The following is an 18856-nucleotide window of genomic DNA, read 5'->3' on the forward strand; positions in this document are numbered from 1 at the left end:
CCCAGAAGTGAAGTTATTTAATTTGTCCATGAGCTGTTGGGTCTCACCATGGGATCTTTTTATTTCCTCTCTCATGTTTTTCTTTTCATCTAGGGTAAGGGTTAACTGTTTTGCATTTCGTCCATGAGTGCCGCAAAGCCATTAAAATCTAAACCTTCAGCCCTTCTGCTCGGGTGAAAATAAGTATTTTTAGGCACTTTAATCTGTCAGAAGATTACCCATTAAATCAAACTTTTCCAGGAACAGATGCCTTTTACCCAACTCCCTCCAACAGATGGGTGCTCAGACTAACTGATTATCTGAACACTGCATCTGCTAGGGGGAGAGGGGAATGGGAATAGAAAAAGTCAGACCACCTCCAGATCCATTTACAGCCTGTGTTTCCCACTTGAAGATAGGATATTCAGTGTGTGTTTCTGAAAACCTGCACCTTTCCTCTTATTGGGATTTCTTTAAAGGAAGTTGTTGGAAGAAGTAAAAAATTCAGCTTCTTCAAAAGGGAAAAAGTAGCTGGTGTGCACACCGTAACAAGAAAAATAATTAATTACTCAAAACTGGAAGAATTCTGTATGAAACGAAGCGTCTCAGGAACACTGCTCATTCTCCTCAGGATGGGAGTTGAAGTGCAGGGCTCCCAGAGAGAACAAGCTGGAGGGAAGCTTCAGCACAAGACTAAGGCTGGAACACTAGAGCGCTGTCCTCACAAGGATTTGCAGCCACCATCTTGAGTGGCAGTTAAACCTGAAGAAGTTAGTTCTAAGAACAGCCTTCGCAAGAGCCACCGGGAGTGAGGATGCCGCTGAAACCAATGTGGGTACAAGGAAAAGGGGAATCGTTTTTGCTGAGGGAAGAACTTAACAACTCTGGCAATAGTTTTCCTGACACTGCCATAGTGACCTGAGCGGGCCTAAGCCCCGACTGAGGACCAGCACCAGGAGCATCGCAAACCCCCCCACACCACCACTTTTGGGGAGGATCACAAGAAACTTACCAGCATTGGAGGAGCATAGAGGACCCACCTTCCCAGGCGCTGCCTGTGCAGGACTGAATGTGAGGAACTTAAGGACACCCGGCCACTGCCCTTCCTGGTCGCATGTCAGCAACTTACTGGAAACAGCGCTTCAGGTCCAGCACCCATGAACAGGGACTGCAAGGAGACTCCAGTCACTCAGATCCTGCTAGTGCTGGTAAGACTGACTTACAGGCCAAACGGCACCAGGGAATTCGACTGTTATATAGCACTTTGGCACTGGAACACTTTTGACTTTCATAAACAGTTGGAGTAGGGCTCCTGGGACTTGGACTGTTGGCGGGGTTTAACCAGAGGGTTGCCTACAGTGAATGGGAAACAATAACTACTGCTAGCGAAAGGGGAGTGGGACTCAGGGATCTGCCTATAAAAATCACTAGAGCTCTAACCTTAGGGGAATGTGTGTTTGGTTTATGTCAAATTTTATTTTGTGTTTGAATATGAATAATCCTTTTTTTTCATAGAAGCAAGTATTTGTATTTGACCAGACAATCATTATTGCTGCTGCTGAATGGATTTTGAGTTGTGAGCCTGTGTTCTTTCCTGTGTGCTTACCTCCACACCCAAACTCACAAACCCTTGGACTGCTCGACCTTTGCTACCACTGAGACTGAAGTGATGAAGGGTTCCATGGCCCAGTTGCTCAGGATCCAATGTAAGTCAGAGCCCGGGACTTCGGGAGCAAAAGGCATCAATAACTACTGTTGGACCACAAAGCTCCTGTTTTTCCCCTCCAAGACCCTCTGAACGGGGGTTTTGACAAAAACAGTAGTAGACACTCCTAAATTTTGTTGAAAAAGGAGCTATTGATATTGAAGCCTATACATCAGGCTGAAGTAAATGATCATTCAGGAGTGAATGTGTATGTGATACCAGCTGGGTACAATAAAAGTGAGGGGGAGTAGGGAGTTTTAGTAATTTTTTCAAACATTTTGCATAATATGTTTATTGAGGGGCTACAACCTGTTGATGATAGAGACTCTTACCTATGTACTCTCTTTCACAATATATGTTATTTATATACATACATACACACACACACACACACACACAGACACATCATTCTAACTGCATTGTATGTATTTTAAGAAGTCTCAGGGACATAAAAGACTTAGGCCCTCCTTCTGAACATGGTGGGATACACCGCCGACAACTGTGCTGACGGTCGACCGAAGACCGCCAGTGGCAGCAGTAGGCACCCTGCCATATAATGATGCCTGGAGCCTCATCACCAGTGATGGCGGTGAGGGCCGCCAGGCGCCATGCTGGTGGTTGGTGGCGGGGGTGGATGCTGCTCCAACCTCACCGCCACGTCAGCCAGACACTGCCACACCTATAATGATTCAATCATAGGTGTGGCGGTGTATGGAGACGCAGCGATGCCAGCGGAGCAGCATCCTAGGAGCCCGTTCCCTCCCAGAGCAGCACCACAGAACAGGTAAATGCTGCCCGAGAGAAAAGGGGGGGGAGGGAGATGAGTGAGTGAATGCGTGCATGGGGGTGTGTGTGTGTGTTTGTGAAGGGAGGATGTGTGTCTGCATGTATGAATGTGTGTGTGTATGTCTATATATGGGTGCATGTGTGCATGAGTGGGCATGTGTGTGGATGTGTGCGTCTATGGAGGGGTGGGGAGTGTGTGGGGGTGTCGGTATGTGTGTGAATGAGTGTGGGTGGGAGGGTGTGGATGCATGCATGTGTATTTGGGAGGTTAGTGGGGCCTACAGGGAGATCGCGGGAGGAAGGGGATGATTTTGGATTGCCTGGGGGGTATTTGGGGGTTGTGGTAGTGGGGGAGGGCCTACCGTGTCACATACTGGTGACAGGAATAAGTATTCCTGTCACCAGTATGTTTTCCGCCAGGGATTACCTGGCGGGGTATCCCGTCAGGAAATCCCTGGTGGAAATGGGATCATTATCCCACCGGCAGTCTATGCTCGACCGTCGGGTCGACGGTGGCTACCTTCGGCCCGGCGGTCGAATCAGGCCTGGCAGTAGGTGCTAGTGAACTGTCTGCATTGCTACTATCATCTTTATATGGCAGTCGTGCACCGCCACGCCATCGGCAGTAATGACCTCCACCGCCGGCTGAGCGGGCTTTCCCTTCTTGATCAAAATGACCACCAAAATCTGCTAGCACTTAGGCTCTCTTGCTCAGTCACCCCACTTGCCAAGAGGTGCCTCATCCAGTCCCTGTGCCACTGGAGGGAGAAACTGGCATACCAGAGTGAAAATCCACACACCAGAGCCGAGTGGCAGAAAAATCGATGCAGCATGTGTTCCGCAGCTGAAAAATCAATGCAGCGCAGGTAAAAATGACGCATGACCAGCTCAGCGCAGATTCATCACTGCAGTGCGTCCGGATTTTCCACACATCATCCCTGGGTGAAAAAATCTTCAACATCACCGCACAGACCCAAAGCTGCTCGTCTGGAAATCGATGCATCGCTTACCCGGCAGAGAAAGAATCAATGCATGGCCTTACTTGTGAGTAGGGAATCAACGCATTGCTTGCTTTTCTGATGCACACTCGCCCATGCATCTTTATTTTTGATGCATACCAGGTACTTTGTGCTAAAACAACACATCCAATTTCTATGGATTAAGACTATTTTTACATTACAATTCATTTCTTTGCTTGTGTATGTTGGATGTTTGTTGTTTTGGTCTTGTTTGATTTAGATAAATATTGGCTACATTTCCAAACAGGTATGGAGTCATTCTGTGGTGTTTTTACTTTATTACTGTATGTCGTTGTGTATTTTGTGTAAATACTTTACACATTGTCTCTGAGATAAGCCTGACTTCTTGTCCTAAGCTACTAAGGGTGAGCGCAGGTGTTATCTGAGCTGTGTATCTCCCTTAGCTTGACTAGAGTGAGGGACCCTACTTGGACAGGTTGTAAACCGACTGTCAACTAGAGACCCCAGTTCTAACAGTGTCACAGAGTTCATTCAAGTCCCGGCAGCGTTTGTGAACAGGGGAAGGTTCATGCTTGATGTTTTGAAGTAGAACTATACAGTGCATCGGCAGTTAGATGTAAGGACCAGTTCTCCCAAATGGAAAGTGGAGGCTGAGGCGCCTCCTCTATCATCGGCCCATCTTCTGCCTTCCCATAGCTGCCTGATGTAGGGGTATCTGTGCATAGGTAGTTACTGCAGAGGTTTGTTGAACTTGGGTAGGTAAGCTTTTCGTACTCTGCGTTCATTATAAAGTCAGAAGTCTTCTTGCTCTAGGATGGGGGTTGGGGGGGGGGCTAACAGCCCTGCAGGTTTAGGTACATGTCATTCACTCACCTGAAGCCAAGCCCATACATCTTGAAGGTATTTAAAATAATGTGATTTGCCATGGTGTATGATGTAATATAATTGGGTGCAAAGGCACACAGACTTTACTTTCAGTTTTTGTTTAACTTAAAATTAAACAAGTTTTCCTGTGAATTCCTTGTTCAGAACGCTGACCTAGGAATGCTCCATGTAAAGTGATCTTTAAATCCTAATTAGTTTTAAACATTGTTACAGGCCCAATGTGCAGTCCATTTATTTGTCAAGCTCTTTCCTCATTGGCATTTGCTAGTGGACTAAAGTTTAATAGTCCATAATTTTAAGGATCAAGTAAGTTTTTTAAGGTGAATGATTTAGAGGGTAAGGGGTTAGGAATGAAGGGTTAATGGTCAAGGTTGACTAGCAAAGAGTGAAAGGTTTAGGAGGGTGACAAATAATGGGTTTAAGGGTGTAGGGGTCTGTATTTAAGAGTTTGAGCGAGATGGGCTAAGGGGTGAAGTGTTTAGATTTCCTGTCCTGTGAAACTCACACTCTCCACTAACACTATCTGTCCACGCTATTGAAAGTTGGGTCATATTTTCCTGATGATGCTCCATCTGCTCTGCTAGCAGAAACCTTAGACGGCTCGACAGAGTACATGCCATCAATCTAAGTACCTCAGACTGTACACCCTGTTTATAAAGGACACTCAGAAATACTTTTGTTTGGGACCACCAGAAAAAGCCTGATAGATCAGAATAAAGAAAAATATATAATGACTATCATACCCTAGGTGTCAGCCCATTGATTTTTTATTTTTCAAATACAAACTCCTGCTTTGGAGTATGTTTTTGAAAAACAAAAAGTAACAGTCTCCTGAGTGGCCACAAGAAACACGAGAGCAATTCAGCAAACTTACAGAGCCTTCAGAGGATTCACCATGACTGAACAGTAAAATGGCAGGCTATAGTCCCCCAGGGCAGTGGAGTAAATGCATCCACTGCACGGGCTGAAAGCTTAACTGTATATGATGCTCTATGGCTTATTTAGTCTGCTAATAGTAAAGTATGAAGATTAAATATTCTGAACCCCATATTTAACATTTTCCATGCAAACTTAAAATGCAAACTTAAAATCACAAAGCTTGAGAAATGAGAAATGATCCTTACACCAATATCAAGACATCATTGAACCAATTAGCCATTCTCAACTTATTATGTTCAGCATTGTAATGCCACCTCACTAACATTTATTATAGATTGGTATTTTTATGTCTCAACTATCTCCTCCCAGCTTGGTGGACGTACCATAGGGAACTCTTATATACAGTTTCAATTTCTTTCAATAGAGTTTACCTAACTCTTTGACCTCCTGCAGGGTTGGGAGTGATTCTCTTTCTTTCCCTCCTATTTCCATTGTTTTCTGCCAAACATAATAACTCCCATACAAATTAGTTTCAAGACTTCTACTATCTCACCTCATGCATTCCAGCAATGTGAACTTACCTTGATCACCTCTGGTGAGAGATGGGCATGAGTGTCCTTAAGCCTAGAGATGGCACTGTGGCACAGGCCACCCACCACTGCCATTAGTGTGTTGAAGTTCTGAAGCTGTCGAAGTTTCTGAGGAGTCAAAAAATCAAAAAACTGAAATTACTTCGGCCATTTTACATGAACCTAGTTTGAAACTTGAACATTTTAAATGGAGAACATTTCAAATGGAGAGAGGAAGCGGAATCTGTAGTTGCATCGGATTATCAGTTTAAATTTAGCAAAACAGATACTGTTGGTCTATTTAGCTCCATATGCTTTTTTTCCCAAACAATTTCTACAGACCCTCTCCCATGCACTGTCTCTTTAGTGCCAGCGTTGCTTCACAGCATTTCTAGGACCACAGGCATGGACATGTTTGTGAGTGCTTCTTTCTCTCATCAATGTAGTACAACCATAGAAATAGAAACATTCACTGTGACAACCCCATGTAGTCTAGAGGCACACCTGAGATCTCATTTCTATGCCTCAGTGAGGGCCCTACTGCCTGGAAAACTCACTGTCAATTTGCTACCGCCTTAATGCCAGTTTGTCTTGTCTCACCAAGAGCAGTGGTGGCTGCTAATGCCAACCTCTTCATTCAGTTTTATGCGGCAATGTGCAGTATGATACTTCTTGTAATGCTACAACAGAATGATATTTCCAATTTTCTCTAAATATCTTTCTCTCTATATATATTCACTCAAAAAACAAAGTTTGCAGGTATTTTATAGTTAGGAAATAGAATTTAAAAAACAACAAAGAAATTCACTTAAAAAACACAAAGGTCACAGGGATGTTATAGTTAGGTTCTGAATTTACTTGCACAAAACCATAGAAATTAAGCAGTTCTAATTACCAGCCCTAACTATAACTTACACCCCCACAATGCACTGCTTATGACCTCACATATTACATCACTCATCACATGGTCAGTGGCATGACTGATGACATCATCCAATCTGCGTAAGTGTGTAAAAAGTTTGCATGAGTTAAGAATGCATTGGAAATTATTGCATAAGTTAAATGAGCACTCTTTTACAGCTATGGATCAGTAATAGTATTTGTAATGTATGACATCTGAGTGGATATGTGTGTGTCTCCATTTGTATGTGGATGTTTCTATGAGTGGCTGTACAGTTGGGTGACTGCCTGTGTCAGTAGCTGTTTTACTGAGTGAGTGCGTTTTTCTGTAACCAATACCGTCCCTTTAACCTTTGGTTTTTAAGTGAATTTTTATGTTTATGTTTTATGTTTTTTTTATGTAAAGTTATTTCAATTACTTTACGTCAACCCAACCACCTTCGGCCTGGCCCTACACCCAACACCCCATAACCTTTGGCCATGCGCAGCGGGGGATAGCCACAGGGTCTGGCTGAGAGAGAAAGAAAGAGATGGAAAGTTTTTTTAAGACTTTGATGAATGACATACTAAGACTGATATTTTAGGAGAAATGGAAAAGAAAAATGTATTTGTCATTTAAAAAGAGCGAGACCACCTTTGAATATGTACCTTGATCATTTGAAATTGGAAAGAAATTAAAGTAGGGAAATGATCACTGGATCACAGCCTAGAAATGTGTCCTTTTGTTTCAAAAAAACTCCTTCCATCCATTTTGACTACCTCTCAATTTTTAATATACCTCCTTCTCTTCCAGCCTCCTCCTGTGAGGTATTGCTGCTTGCTTTTAGAAAGCCCAGGTTGTGGATTTGGGTCACTGTTTTGTGTTTTGGGCAAGTGAGGATGTTAGCAACAGTGGCACTGACAGGGACCTGGGTTTGTCAAATGTGGAGATAAGATGGTTTGGCCAGAGAGGTTTCAAGTGGCATCAATTGCTGCCTTTGGTAAAAAGCATCAGGGATTGCCAACCCCTTCATCTAATAACTGTGCACTGTGGTGGCAACAACCTCCGCACACTCACTGGGACAGGACTGAAAATCCTATTAAAAATTACCTTTGCACAATTAATGCCACTTTTTCCTCACACTGCCTTGGTATTCTACAACATAAGCCAAAGGCAGAAATGGTCAACCAAATTCTGCCACAGATAGACAAATCCAGGAAACATGCTCATAAAACTGCTTATGCATTCCTCAGAGACCATAACATGGGCTGTATCTACAACAACAACCTGCACTTTGACATGGATGATAATAATAGAAGTGACGGCATGCCCTTCACACACAAAGACAACAGGGTGCTTCTTTTCAACCTTAAACTATTCATCCGGTCTTACATGTAGCTGTCACATACTCATAATGACCACAAAGGCTCTTCTCAGGGCCACCTTATTGACCAAAATGTTTCCAAATATCCTTCATTAAAATATTTTTTCACATTTCAATTTTTAAAAACTATTCACAAAGACTTTGTGATCTTTGCAACATAGTTGCAACTACACAAAACAAAAGCAGGCATTCAATAGACACCAGCCCATTCAAAATTCATAACTAAGACTTTTTTACATCACATGATGGACATCACTGCGGAAATAACTTTATAAACACATCTATGACTGAGTGTGCCTGTGACTGCCTTTATGAAAGTTAGTGTGTTTCTGGGTGGGTGTGTCACTATGTGACTGACACTGTGAATGGGTTCATAAGTATCTGAATTTGTCTGTCAGTGGATGTATAACTGTCTCAGTAGGTCTGGAAGTGCATGCATGAAAGTCGGAGTGGGTCTGTGAGTGGGTGCATAAGGGTCTGAGTGGTGGTGTGACTGGATCTGAATGGGTCTATGAGTGGATGTGTGAGTATCTGAGTGGGTCTGTAGTAAGTGGGTGCATGAGTGTTTGAGTGGGTCTGTGCCTCGGTGTATGATTGTCTGAGTTGGTCTGTGAGTGGATGTAGGAGTGTGTGAGTGGGTCTGTGACTGGGTGTATCAGTGTGTGAGTGGGTCTGTCAGCGGGTGTGTGAGTGTCTCAGTGGGTCTGTGAGTGGGTGCATGAGGAATATATACACACACACTATATATATATATATATATATATATATATACATATATATATATATATATATATACACACACACACACACACACATATATATATATATTACACATACATACACACACACACACACACACGCTATATATATTATCTAGTGGGGGTCCCCACAGATTTTTTTTAGGACCTAGTTTCTACAGAAAAAGCAGTTTTTGTTTTGCTAATAATGTTGGCGCTGTTTGCTGAATCTTCACGAAATTTCCCCAAAAAATACGACGCTTACATCAGCGTCTGTCTGGTAATCTGACAAGCAGGGGCCAAATTAAGGGGGTCCCAAAATGCCTTTTCCCTGTGCATCTTTCCATAGGGATTTAGAACAGGAATAGCACCTGAACCACTGGACAGATTTAGGTCAGCTTTGGCAGAAAAGTAGCTCTTGGTCTAGAAAGTGATCTTTTTTGTTATTTATTGTAAATCTGTTCAGTAGTTTTTGAGAAATGAAAGAAAAAAACAAATTTTTATATAGGGACGTGAAGGCTCCACAAAACACCTGATCTCTTGCTGAAAGCTGATTGGCTGCCAAAACTTCAACAAGGAAGTGTTGACAGCCATCTTGCAGGCTTCAACCAAACCACAGAAAAAAAAAAAAAAAAAGAAAAGGACCAGGGTACGGACACCCTCTGGCCATGCACCGCTAATTAGCCCACAAATATGGCACTCATGACATCTTTGATAACATCATTGATAATATCAATGTAATATTTGGAGCAACATTTTTGATGAAAAACTGTGCATGGTAGGGGTGAGAGATAGTTACATAGGACATGAGTTATAGTTACTTGAGATAACTAACTATAACAGGTGAATTGCTATGGTTGTGTACATTTAAAATGTGAGCCGAACTATAACATCCCTGTTTTTTTATATATATATATATATATCATTTACCTTATTTCTAAAATGCTACTTTATCACTCAGGCACTTCAGCCTAAATTATTTTATACAGGGTTATATAGGATAACAATTTTAGTCTAAAGATGGAAGCTGGGGTTAGTACGTTAGTTCCCATATGTAGCAAATTTGCTATATAAATTCCTTTAATTATTACACGTATGAGAACATTGAGAAACCAAGTATCAATACATCACTTAACATGAATGCATTACTAAGAAACAATTGCTACAAATGATTTGCCATGTTTTGCACCATTGCTCTTTCCCCCCCCCAAGGGAAAAACCCTCTGAACAACCCTCTCGTCTTACCCCAAATTCTTGTCAAGATCATGAATAGGTAACACCTTGCTTTTCCCAAAATTCATGATTATTTGTTAATGAATACATAACCAACAAACCCATTATGTTCAAACAATATGCTCCAAAATCATCACTCTATGAACCACATTATAATTTTCCATGCTTCCTTCCCTCTGCGTAACCCAGTGATCCTGCTTCTTATGCCTTTGTCTCACCTGGGTAACGTGGATGAACTTGGTGAACACCTCTGCCCGCTGCTGCGAGGTTGGCCTGTTCAGGATCATGACCTGTACCCACTGGGAGATGCTATTGCACAGATTAACTGAGCACTGCAACCAGGGGTACTCTTGCACTGAGCTGTTCATCACATAACTCTGGTAATCTGTGTGCTACCAGGGGAAAAAGCATCAGGAGAACATTTAAGAAGAATCTGCAAAAAGGCCGCCCAGCAGATGAAGAATATCTCTATGTCTAACTTTGTATTAAATACAGAGCATAAAAACTTTTCAAAATAATCTCACACAGGGCTCTTTCAGAAACTTGGACATTATGTAGCTTGATACTCTTGAATTTGCTTTCTTTCACCCAGTACATGCTTATTCAACTAGAACAGATTATATTTTTGGTAATGCAGCCTTGGTTAATTATTGACTGTACTCTGAAACTTGAGATATTGTAGTCTCTGATGATGCCCCATTTATGTCTGATTTTAATTTTCACTCATCTAGATACAAGAACAGAAGGCGGAGATTTAATTCAATAATAAAGGAAGATACATTTACTAAAATGTTCTACTTTTTACCAATGCTTTGTTTTTGCAAAAAACTAAATCTAGTTTATGATACCTCTGTTCAGTTGACTTGCAATGGTTTTAAAACATGTTCTAAATTTTATAATGAGTTATGCTTCCTCCAAATATAAATCTAATGAGAAAATGGTGTTATTGATGGCATCAGAGATCAAGGACCTCATTACGAGGCTGGCAGTCGGACCGCCAGGGGACCATCTTCCCCACCAGGAACATGGTTCCCGATGGTCTGATGGCGGTTAGACTCGTGTTCAGCCATGGCGGTACTGAGTTCAGTGCTGCCGTGCTGATCACAAGTCTCCTATCCACCAGCCTTTTCATGGCAGTTTAACCGCCAACCCAATGACTGCTATGCAAAAAAGCTTTTGATAGAGTGGAATTACCATTTATTTTTAAAAGTATCGAGTAGTTTGTGGACCCAGAGTTTTGCTATATTAGTATTCTGTATAGTTTTCCTAAAGCTTATGTCTTTATCAATGGGACTTATCATTCCCCCTCCCTTACTAGGAGAGCAATACAAGGATGCCCTTTCTCTCCCTTATTGTTTATACTAGTCTTAGAACCTTTTCAATTAGATATGAAATAAAATGCAAAGCTACAAGGATTCTCTATGAGTAATTTAGCAATAACATTCTCTGTATATATGAATGATATTGTACTTTAGGTTGCAAACCTTGAGAATACTTTACTTGCCTTCTTCGGGGAGGTTAATTCTTTTCTATTTTATCCGAATGTATACTCAATATTGCTAAGTCAACATTTCTACCACTTAAATTGTATCTAAAAGGTAAGTGTTCTGATTATAATTTGGAACTCAATAATGCTAAAATTAAATGTTTGGGTATTTGGTCCTCTAATATTAGAGAAACAATTAAACTTATTTTGGAAGGAATTAAGACTAAACTGGAAGCATTCAGAATTAAATGGTCCCCTCTGTCTTTCATGGTAGGGTAGACTAGACACAAGTGAGATGATGCTAGGTCCCGGTATTGTATTTATCATGTGTATGCTACCGTTTAAAATACAGATAGCTTTTTAAAATCGATTTACAAGTTACTCTATAAATACTGGAAAATAAGAGTACAAAAATCTAGTTTGTTAAACTGACAAATATTTAATAACAGTGGGTTCAAAGTTTCCCGATTTTTACTTGTACAGTTTAGCTTTTTGAAATCATTGGGACTAGATTTGTTTTAATGATACTCCTGTTGTGAGCTAACCAATTTGTTTGGATTCAGAGAAATATTTTATTTCTCCCTTTTCCCACAAAGAGCAAGCATAACTTATACTTGTTCTATTGTGCTTCCTATTTTGAGTACTGGCTTCTCAAAAGAAAAAAAATATGTAAGACTCCAGAATAAAGCACAATAAAAAATTTAAAGAAATAATAGGATGATGTAATGGCAGCTGTGGAAACAACATTGTATACCTTGGGTAAATCAATTGTTTCAAAGTGAATTGCTGTCTATTTCAGAGTTACAATTTTTTCATGATTTACTTAATTGTTCTTAAGTTCATTAAGCGGACTGCCTTACTGATATCCTACAGAAGGATTTGAACTCCAGATAGCTGAGGTGGTTCGCCAGCTCGGTAGGCTCCAGGTGATCGAAGAGTAGGGACACTTTCCTCTTCTTGTTGCAGTTTGGGTTCGTCTGGCATGTTACTTTCTGTGCCCATTCAGTGGCAATGCTATTGGCATGGAGGGGAAAGAGAAGATAAAATTAGCAAAACTAAGTTAAGATACTGAACACATCTTCCTACAACTAATTAACGGCAGACACTGGAAAAGGTAGACACTGTAGCCCTTATATTTAGATTGGACCAGTGACTGAAGGAGGGACTCATTTTTGGGGACCAGGATTTAACTTTCAGACAATGATCAAAGGCAACAGTATGAAAGGCAGAAAAAGAAGAATGAGAAACAGTGACTGGTGGACGAACGAGGCAAGCAGTAGAATCAGCCTTGGTAGCCTTGGTATTCAGCAGCCTTGACTTTCAGCAGCACCAGCGGTGGGCTTCTAGGAAAATGTTGCGCTAGCACTTAACAACTCAAGCAGTGCACTCATCTTCTCAAAAAGAGAAATCCAATTCTTGACCCACTTATTGGAAATAATGTCACTGAAAAAATACAACACTCCACCGGATAGGAGACTTTGGAGATAAAGGAGCTTCCCACAAACGGGCTGCCCGCCAAACTCAAACCGCCGAGAGACTGCCTTTGTGGTCCAAACACCACAGGCCCTATTTGAAGTACACTGCAGGGCTGGTGGGCGGAAACAGCATTTCCGTCCGCTGGCCGTGTGGTGAACAAGGCCTTAACATTGCAGCCAGCTCATAATCGAGCCAGCAGCAATGTGGCAGTGTGGCGGGTGCGAGTGCAGCAACACCCGTCGTGCATTCCACTGCATGTAATTCAGGAGTGGAATGCGCATCAGGGCTGTGCATGGGGGCCCCTGCACTGCCCATGCCAAGTGCTTGGTCAGCGAAGGCGCCCCCAGGAGGCCCGACCCCCCCCCCCATTCTGACAGCCTTTTTTATGGCGGTGGAACTGCTATGAAAAGGCTGGCGGTATTGGGACTTGTACTCCAGAGGGCAGCGCTGTTTGCAGCACTGCCCTGGTGGATTACAACCGCCGAGACTGGGGTGGTGTCGGCGGTCCAACTGTGGCAGCTCCACCACATTCGTAATGTGCCGGTCGAACAGTCACAACTGTGGTGGTCCAACCGCCACTGTGAGTCTGGCAGTCTCAAGACCACCAGACTCATTAAGGTGGCCATAGTTTGAGGGCTGCATCTGATGGACCCTAGAAATCAAATAATTTCTATTCGGGCTATACAACAACCAACACATCTACTAGATATTGTGAACAGATGTTTAAGATTGCTAGATAAGATGCAGTTAATGATTTGGGTTCTGCTACATCTTTTGGCTATCTTCAACAGCCAATAACCATATTTTGATTCCAGCACAAGACTACAGTCATGCTTTGAAGTTTCTGCTGAAGGCATTACCTTCGAATGCAGTTCTCCTTGAGAGACTGAAGAAGAATCAGGTCCAACACAATAAGGCCTATCTTGAGAGTCACACGGTTGTTATCCCAACTGCCAATATTAGTTATTATGTTCATGAGGCTTCTTGCCACATAAAAATATAGTTTGTAATTATAATTGTTATTTTTGAACATGATAATTAAATTCAAGTTTAGCAACAGGTTGTTGGGTGCGTAGCAGAATAGGATGGGAAGTTATTTATTAATAAATGTAATTGTAATTAACAGTGTAATTGATTATATAATTGATTAATAATTGTGACATTTGATATGGTTTGTTTACAATTTTCATTCATTTTACTAATTTTATTGTATACAATAATTTTAATAGTTTTTCTAGTGTGGTATATTTTAGTAGGGAACAGAGTGGGAACATAAATTAAAATTCATTTAAATTTCATAGTGGGTACTGTTTTATTGTACATTATTTAATTGATTATTAGTTATGTTAATTGTTAGTTTACATGTTTTTATTTTATTACTAACATTTTGATGTACATTTTAATTTTAATATTAAAAAGTAGTATATTATATTTTATTAGCCAAATGCTGGATTTGTAGTGGTATAGTGTGGGAAGTTAATTAAATTAAAATTATTTTATTTTAATTGGCAGGTATTTACTGTACATTAATTATTAATTAATTTCATATTAAATGTATATTTTAGTTGTTATTATCTTTTTTACCTTTTTACTATATTGTTAATATTTTCTATGTATGTTAACTTATTCTGTTTTATCCTGTAGTTTTGATAAACATTTTGAGCTTTAATTGTTATATGAAATTTTTTCAAAGTCCAATGCTTTCCCTACTGTTGGTTATACTGGAGTAGGGGATAGTAAATCTAACCCCTCCAAAGTCCAACACCTTCCCTACTGTTACTTAGGCTGAAGTGGGAATAGTAAATCTAACATCTCCAAAGTCCAACCCTATCCCCACTGATGCTTAGAAAGGAGAGGGAATAGTAAATACAACCTCTATGAAGTCAAACTCTTTCCCTACGGTTGTTTGAACTGGAGTGAGAATAATAAATCTAACTCTTAGAAGTGCAACTCTTTTCCTACTGTTGATTAAAAGGCATTTTTAATATTTATTATAGTGTTTATTAAAGGGTATTATGTTTTTTAGAAATGTTTGCTATTTGTAGAGAAATTATTTCTATTATAATTTTAGTTTTAAAAATGTATATATTGTTATATTTTAATTATAATGCTTATAAAAAAACATGTAAAATTATAAAAATAATATATGTTAAATATGTGGGTTTTGGTTTTAAAATTAGTGTCAATTTTTAAGTTACGTAATGTTATTTTATGTAGGTTTGATATTTTTCAATTTATTCTACTGTTCGTTCTGAAAAATGATTATAAAAATTGTGTGCTGTTGAATTACATATAAACATAAAATATATATATTTAAAAATATACATATTCCTTTTAACATATTAAATCAAAGTTATATCACATTAAAGTGTCAAATGTTTAAAATACACTACTTTTAAAACAATATTTATTAGAAAGAACACTTTAGCCTGTTTTTGGGCGACAGCTTTGTAAAACAATGATTTTCACACAGTATTTTTGTAATTTACATTATAAGTATAGAATCACAATATTGTTGACAACGCTGTTCGTGAAAGGATATTTCTGCATTTCAATATTTTTGGCAACAATACTCCTTCAGTGATCCAAATATGGCAGAGCCCCTTGATTCTCAGTATCCTAGGAAAGGGGACCTCTCTAACTAGCCAATTCAAAGCTACAATTAAGCCATGCCTCCTGGACATCCACAAAAAAAAATGAAATGAAGATGTCTGGCTCTGATTAGATTGGGTGTCATTTGGTAGTGCTGGTGTGAGTGTCCTTTCAAGGCAGACCTTCAGGATGCATTCCTTACATGTCAGAGGTGTCAATAAGCGAAAATTCAAACTTCTCCCCATGCTTCTTCACAGCTTCTTGGAAATGACACATCACCTCCTGCAGCTTGGAGTCCCGCTTGAACACTTCAGAAAACCGTCTGTTCCAGAACCTGAATAAAGAGGAATGACCATAATAAATACAGAGTACTGAAATGTTATCATCAGAGCATATTAATGTGTTGAGTTTAGGTGAAAGAAACAGAGGTGATAATACTCCCTCAAACTCAGAGCACATAAAAAAGGTCTTGTGTAGACCAACATACCTCGTGACTCAACAGTGTTGTTGGAGCGCCATGCAAATTTGTTCTGCGACTCACAAATAACAACACTTGAGGATGGGAGCTGGAGTTTTTTCACAGATTAAGTTACAACAGTTCCATTCCCAAGTCACATTTTGACGGTTTGTACATTTTAGAAGTCTACTCAGTATCCTATTCCTCGGCTGTTTGTTGCAATATTAGGCTCATGTGATTTCTAAAGTAATTTCCACAAACACTAGTTATGTTTTATTATACTCAAAGTTGTACATACATTTTGAGCTTATGACCGTGCTCATCTTGGAACATTTTCTACATTACTAAGATGGTCCTATAGATGCAATGTGGTGGTCACCTTGGAAGCACAGAAAATAACATTTCCAGGTTGACAAAAATTATTGTTTTTATAATTCCAACATAGCCATCATATTGCATCTGATACAGATGGGCAGCTTGGAAGTACAGAAAATAACCATCCAAGATGTCCAGCCATAGCTTCGCTTTGTCAATGCTTGTAATACTGCACTGCAAGCATAGGCAAAGCCAACAGCTTTTGCCTACCACCTTGGAATATTATTTGTAATTCTTCCAAGATGGTGACCATGTTGCAGGTACCTATGTGATGGCCATCTTTGCAATATACAGGGAGTGCAGAATTATTAGGCAAATTAGTATTTTGACCACATCATCCTCTTTATGCATGTTGTCTTACTCCAAGCTGTATAGGCTCGAAAGCCTACTACCAATTAAGCATATTAGGTGATGTGCATCTCTGTAATGAGAAGGGGTGTGGTCTAATGACATCAACACCCTATATCAGGTGTGCATAATTATTAGGCAACTTCCTTTCCTTTGGCAAAATGGGTCAAAAGAAGGACTTGACAGGCTCAGAAAAGTCAAAAATAGTGAGATATCTTGCAGAGGGATGCAGCACTCTTAAAATTGCAAAGCTTCTGAAGTGTGATCATCGAACAATCAAGCGTTTCATTCAAAATAGTCAACAGGGTCGCAAGAAGCGTGTGGAAAAACCAAGGCGCAAATTAACTGCCCATGAACTGAGAAAAGTCAAGCGTGCAGCTGCCACGATGCCACTTGCCACCAGTTTGGCCATATTTCAGAGCTGTAACATCACTGGAGTGCCCAAAAGCACAAGGTGTGCAATACTCAGAGACATGGCCAAGGTATGAAAGGCTGAAAGACGACCACCACTGAACAAGACACACAAGCTGAAACGTCAAGACTGGGCCAAGAAATATCTCAAGACTGATTTTCCTAAGGTTTTATGGACTGATGAAATGAGAGTGAGTCTTGATGGGCCAGATGGATGGGCCCGTGGCTGGATTGGTAAAGGGCAGAGAGCTCCAGTCCGACTCAGACGCCAGCAAGGTGGAGGTGGAGTACTGGTTTGGGCTGGTATCATCAAAGATGAGCTTGTGGGGCCTTTTCGGGTTGAGGATGGAGTCAAGCTCAACTCCCAGTCCTACTGCCAGTTCCTGGAAGACACCTTCTTCAAGCAGTGGTACAGGAAGAAGTCTGCATCCTTCAAGAAAAACATGATTTTCATGCAGGACAATGCTCCATCACACGCGTCCAAGTACTCCACAGCGTGGCTGGCAAGAAAGGGTATAAAAGAAGGAAATCTAATGACATGGCCTCCTTGTTCACCTGATCTGAACCTCATTGAGAACCTGTGGTCCATCATCAAATGTGAGATTTACAAGGAGAGAAAACAGTACACCTCTCTGAACAGTGTCTGGGAGGCTGTGGTTGCTGCTGCACGCAATGTTGATGGTGAACAGATCAAAACACTGACAGAATCCATGGATGGCAGGCTTTTGAGTGTCCTTGCAAAGAAAGGTGGCTATATTGGTCACTGATTTGTTTTTGTTTTGTTTTTGAATGTCAGAAATGTATATTTGTGAATGTTGAGATGTTATATTGGTTTCACTGGTAATAATAAATAATTGAAATGGGTATATATTTTTTTTTGTTAAGTTGCCTAATAATTATGCACAGTAATAGTCACCTGCACACACAGATATCCCCCTAACATAGCTAAAACTAAAAACAAACTAAAAACTACTTCCAAAAATTTCAGCTTTGATATTAATGAGTTGTTTGGGTTCATTGAGAACATGGTTGTTGTTCAATAATAAAATTAATCCTAAAAAATACAACTTGCCTAATAATTCTGCACTCCCTGTAGGAAGCAACCTACCACAACGGCAGCCCACCACAAGTGGCTTTGCCAATGCCGCCATAACTTAAAAAGCTTTGGCAAACCAAGAAGCAGCAACGATGGCAAGCACACGTAGGAAAAACATTGCAGTTGAGTGGAGCAACAAAGGAACTGAGCTGCAGCAATGCTTGGTGTCAGTGAATAGTATGGAGGGAGAGGTGGGGGAGTGTGGTGTCATCATGGGTGTTAACTGAGGTAACTGCAAAGTATGACTTTGGGAGGCAGGCAGGTAACAATGACAGTGGGAGGACAGATGTAAAAAATAAAAGAACTGTTGATAGAGATGAAAAAAAAAAAGATGTGAGGGGAGGGAGGAAGAAAGACTAGCACACCCATTCTACATTTAAGCCACAGCAGGGAACATTATACTCTTCTTGAGTTCCTAAACTACATGCCAGACACATTTTGTCCCATGTTCTTCAAGTTGACCCATGGCAAGATGTGTGTTCCAGACAATAAAAGGCATTGTAGTGTTCATCCTGTACCCTGTTGTGGTACACTTTTTTGTGCAACCGCAGACATGCAGCTTCCAACACCTTTCTTTCTTTTAGTTCCTTTTGGCAGA

At 40.6% G+C, this 18856-nt stretch overlaps 1 protein-coding gene across 1 annotated transcript in view; it reads right to left on the reverse strand.

Moving 5' to 3' along the window:
* LOC138259338 (RAS guanyl-releasing protein 4-like) overlaps positions 1-18856 on the reverse strand; it is a 289402-nt gene that overhangs the window by 160171 nt on the left and 110375 nt on the right. Inside the window, exons 5-8 of the mRNA XM_069206978.1 lie at positions 15774-15905; positions 12364-12517; positions 10236-10409; positions 5796-5912 (exon numbers count right to left, since the gene is read on the reverse strand). Coding sequence (XP_069063079.1) covers positions 5796-5912; positions 10236-10409; positions 12364-12517; positions 15774-15905 — 577 coding nt within the window. The remainder of the gene's footprint in view (positions 1-5795; positions 5913-10235; positions 10410-12363; positions 12518-15773; positions 15906-18856) is intronic.

This window comes from Pleurodeles waltl, chromosome 9 (genome assembly GCF_031143425.1).
Source record: "Pleurodeles waltl isolate 20211129_DDA chromosome 9, aPleWal1.hap1.20221129, whole genome shotgun sequence".
NCBI classification, from domain to species: Eukaryota; Metazoa; Chordata; class Amphibia; order Caudata; family Salamandridae; genus Pleurodeles; species Pleurodeles waltl.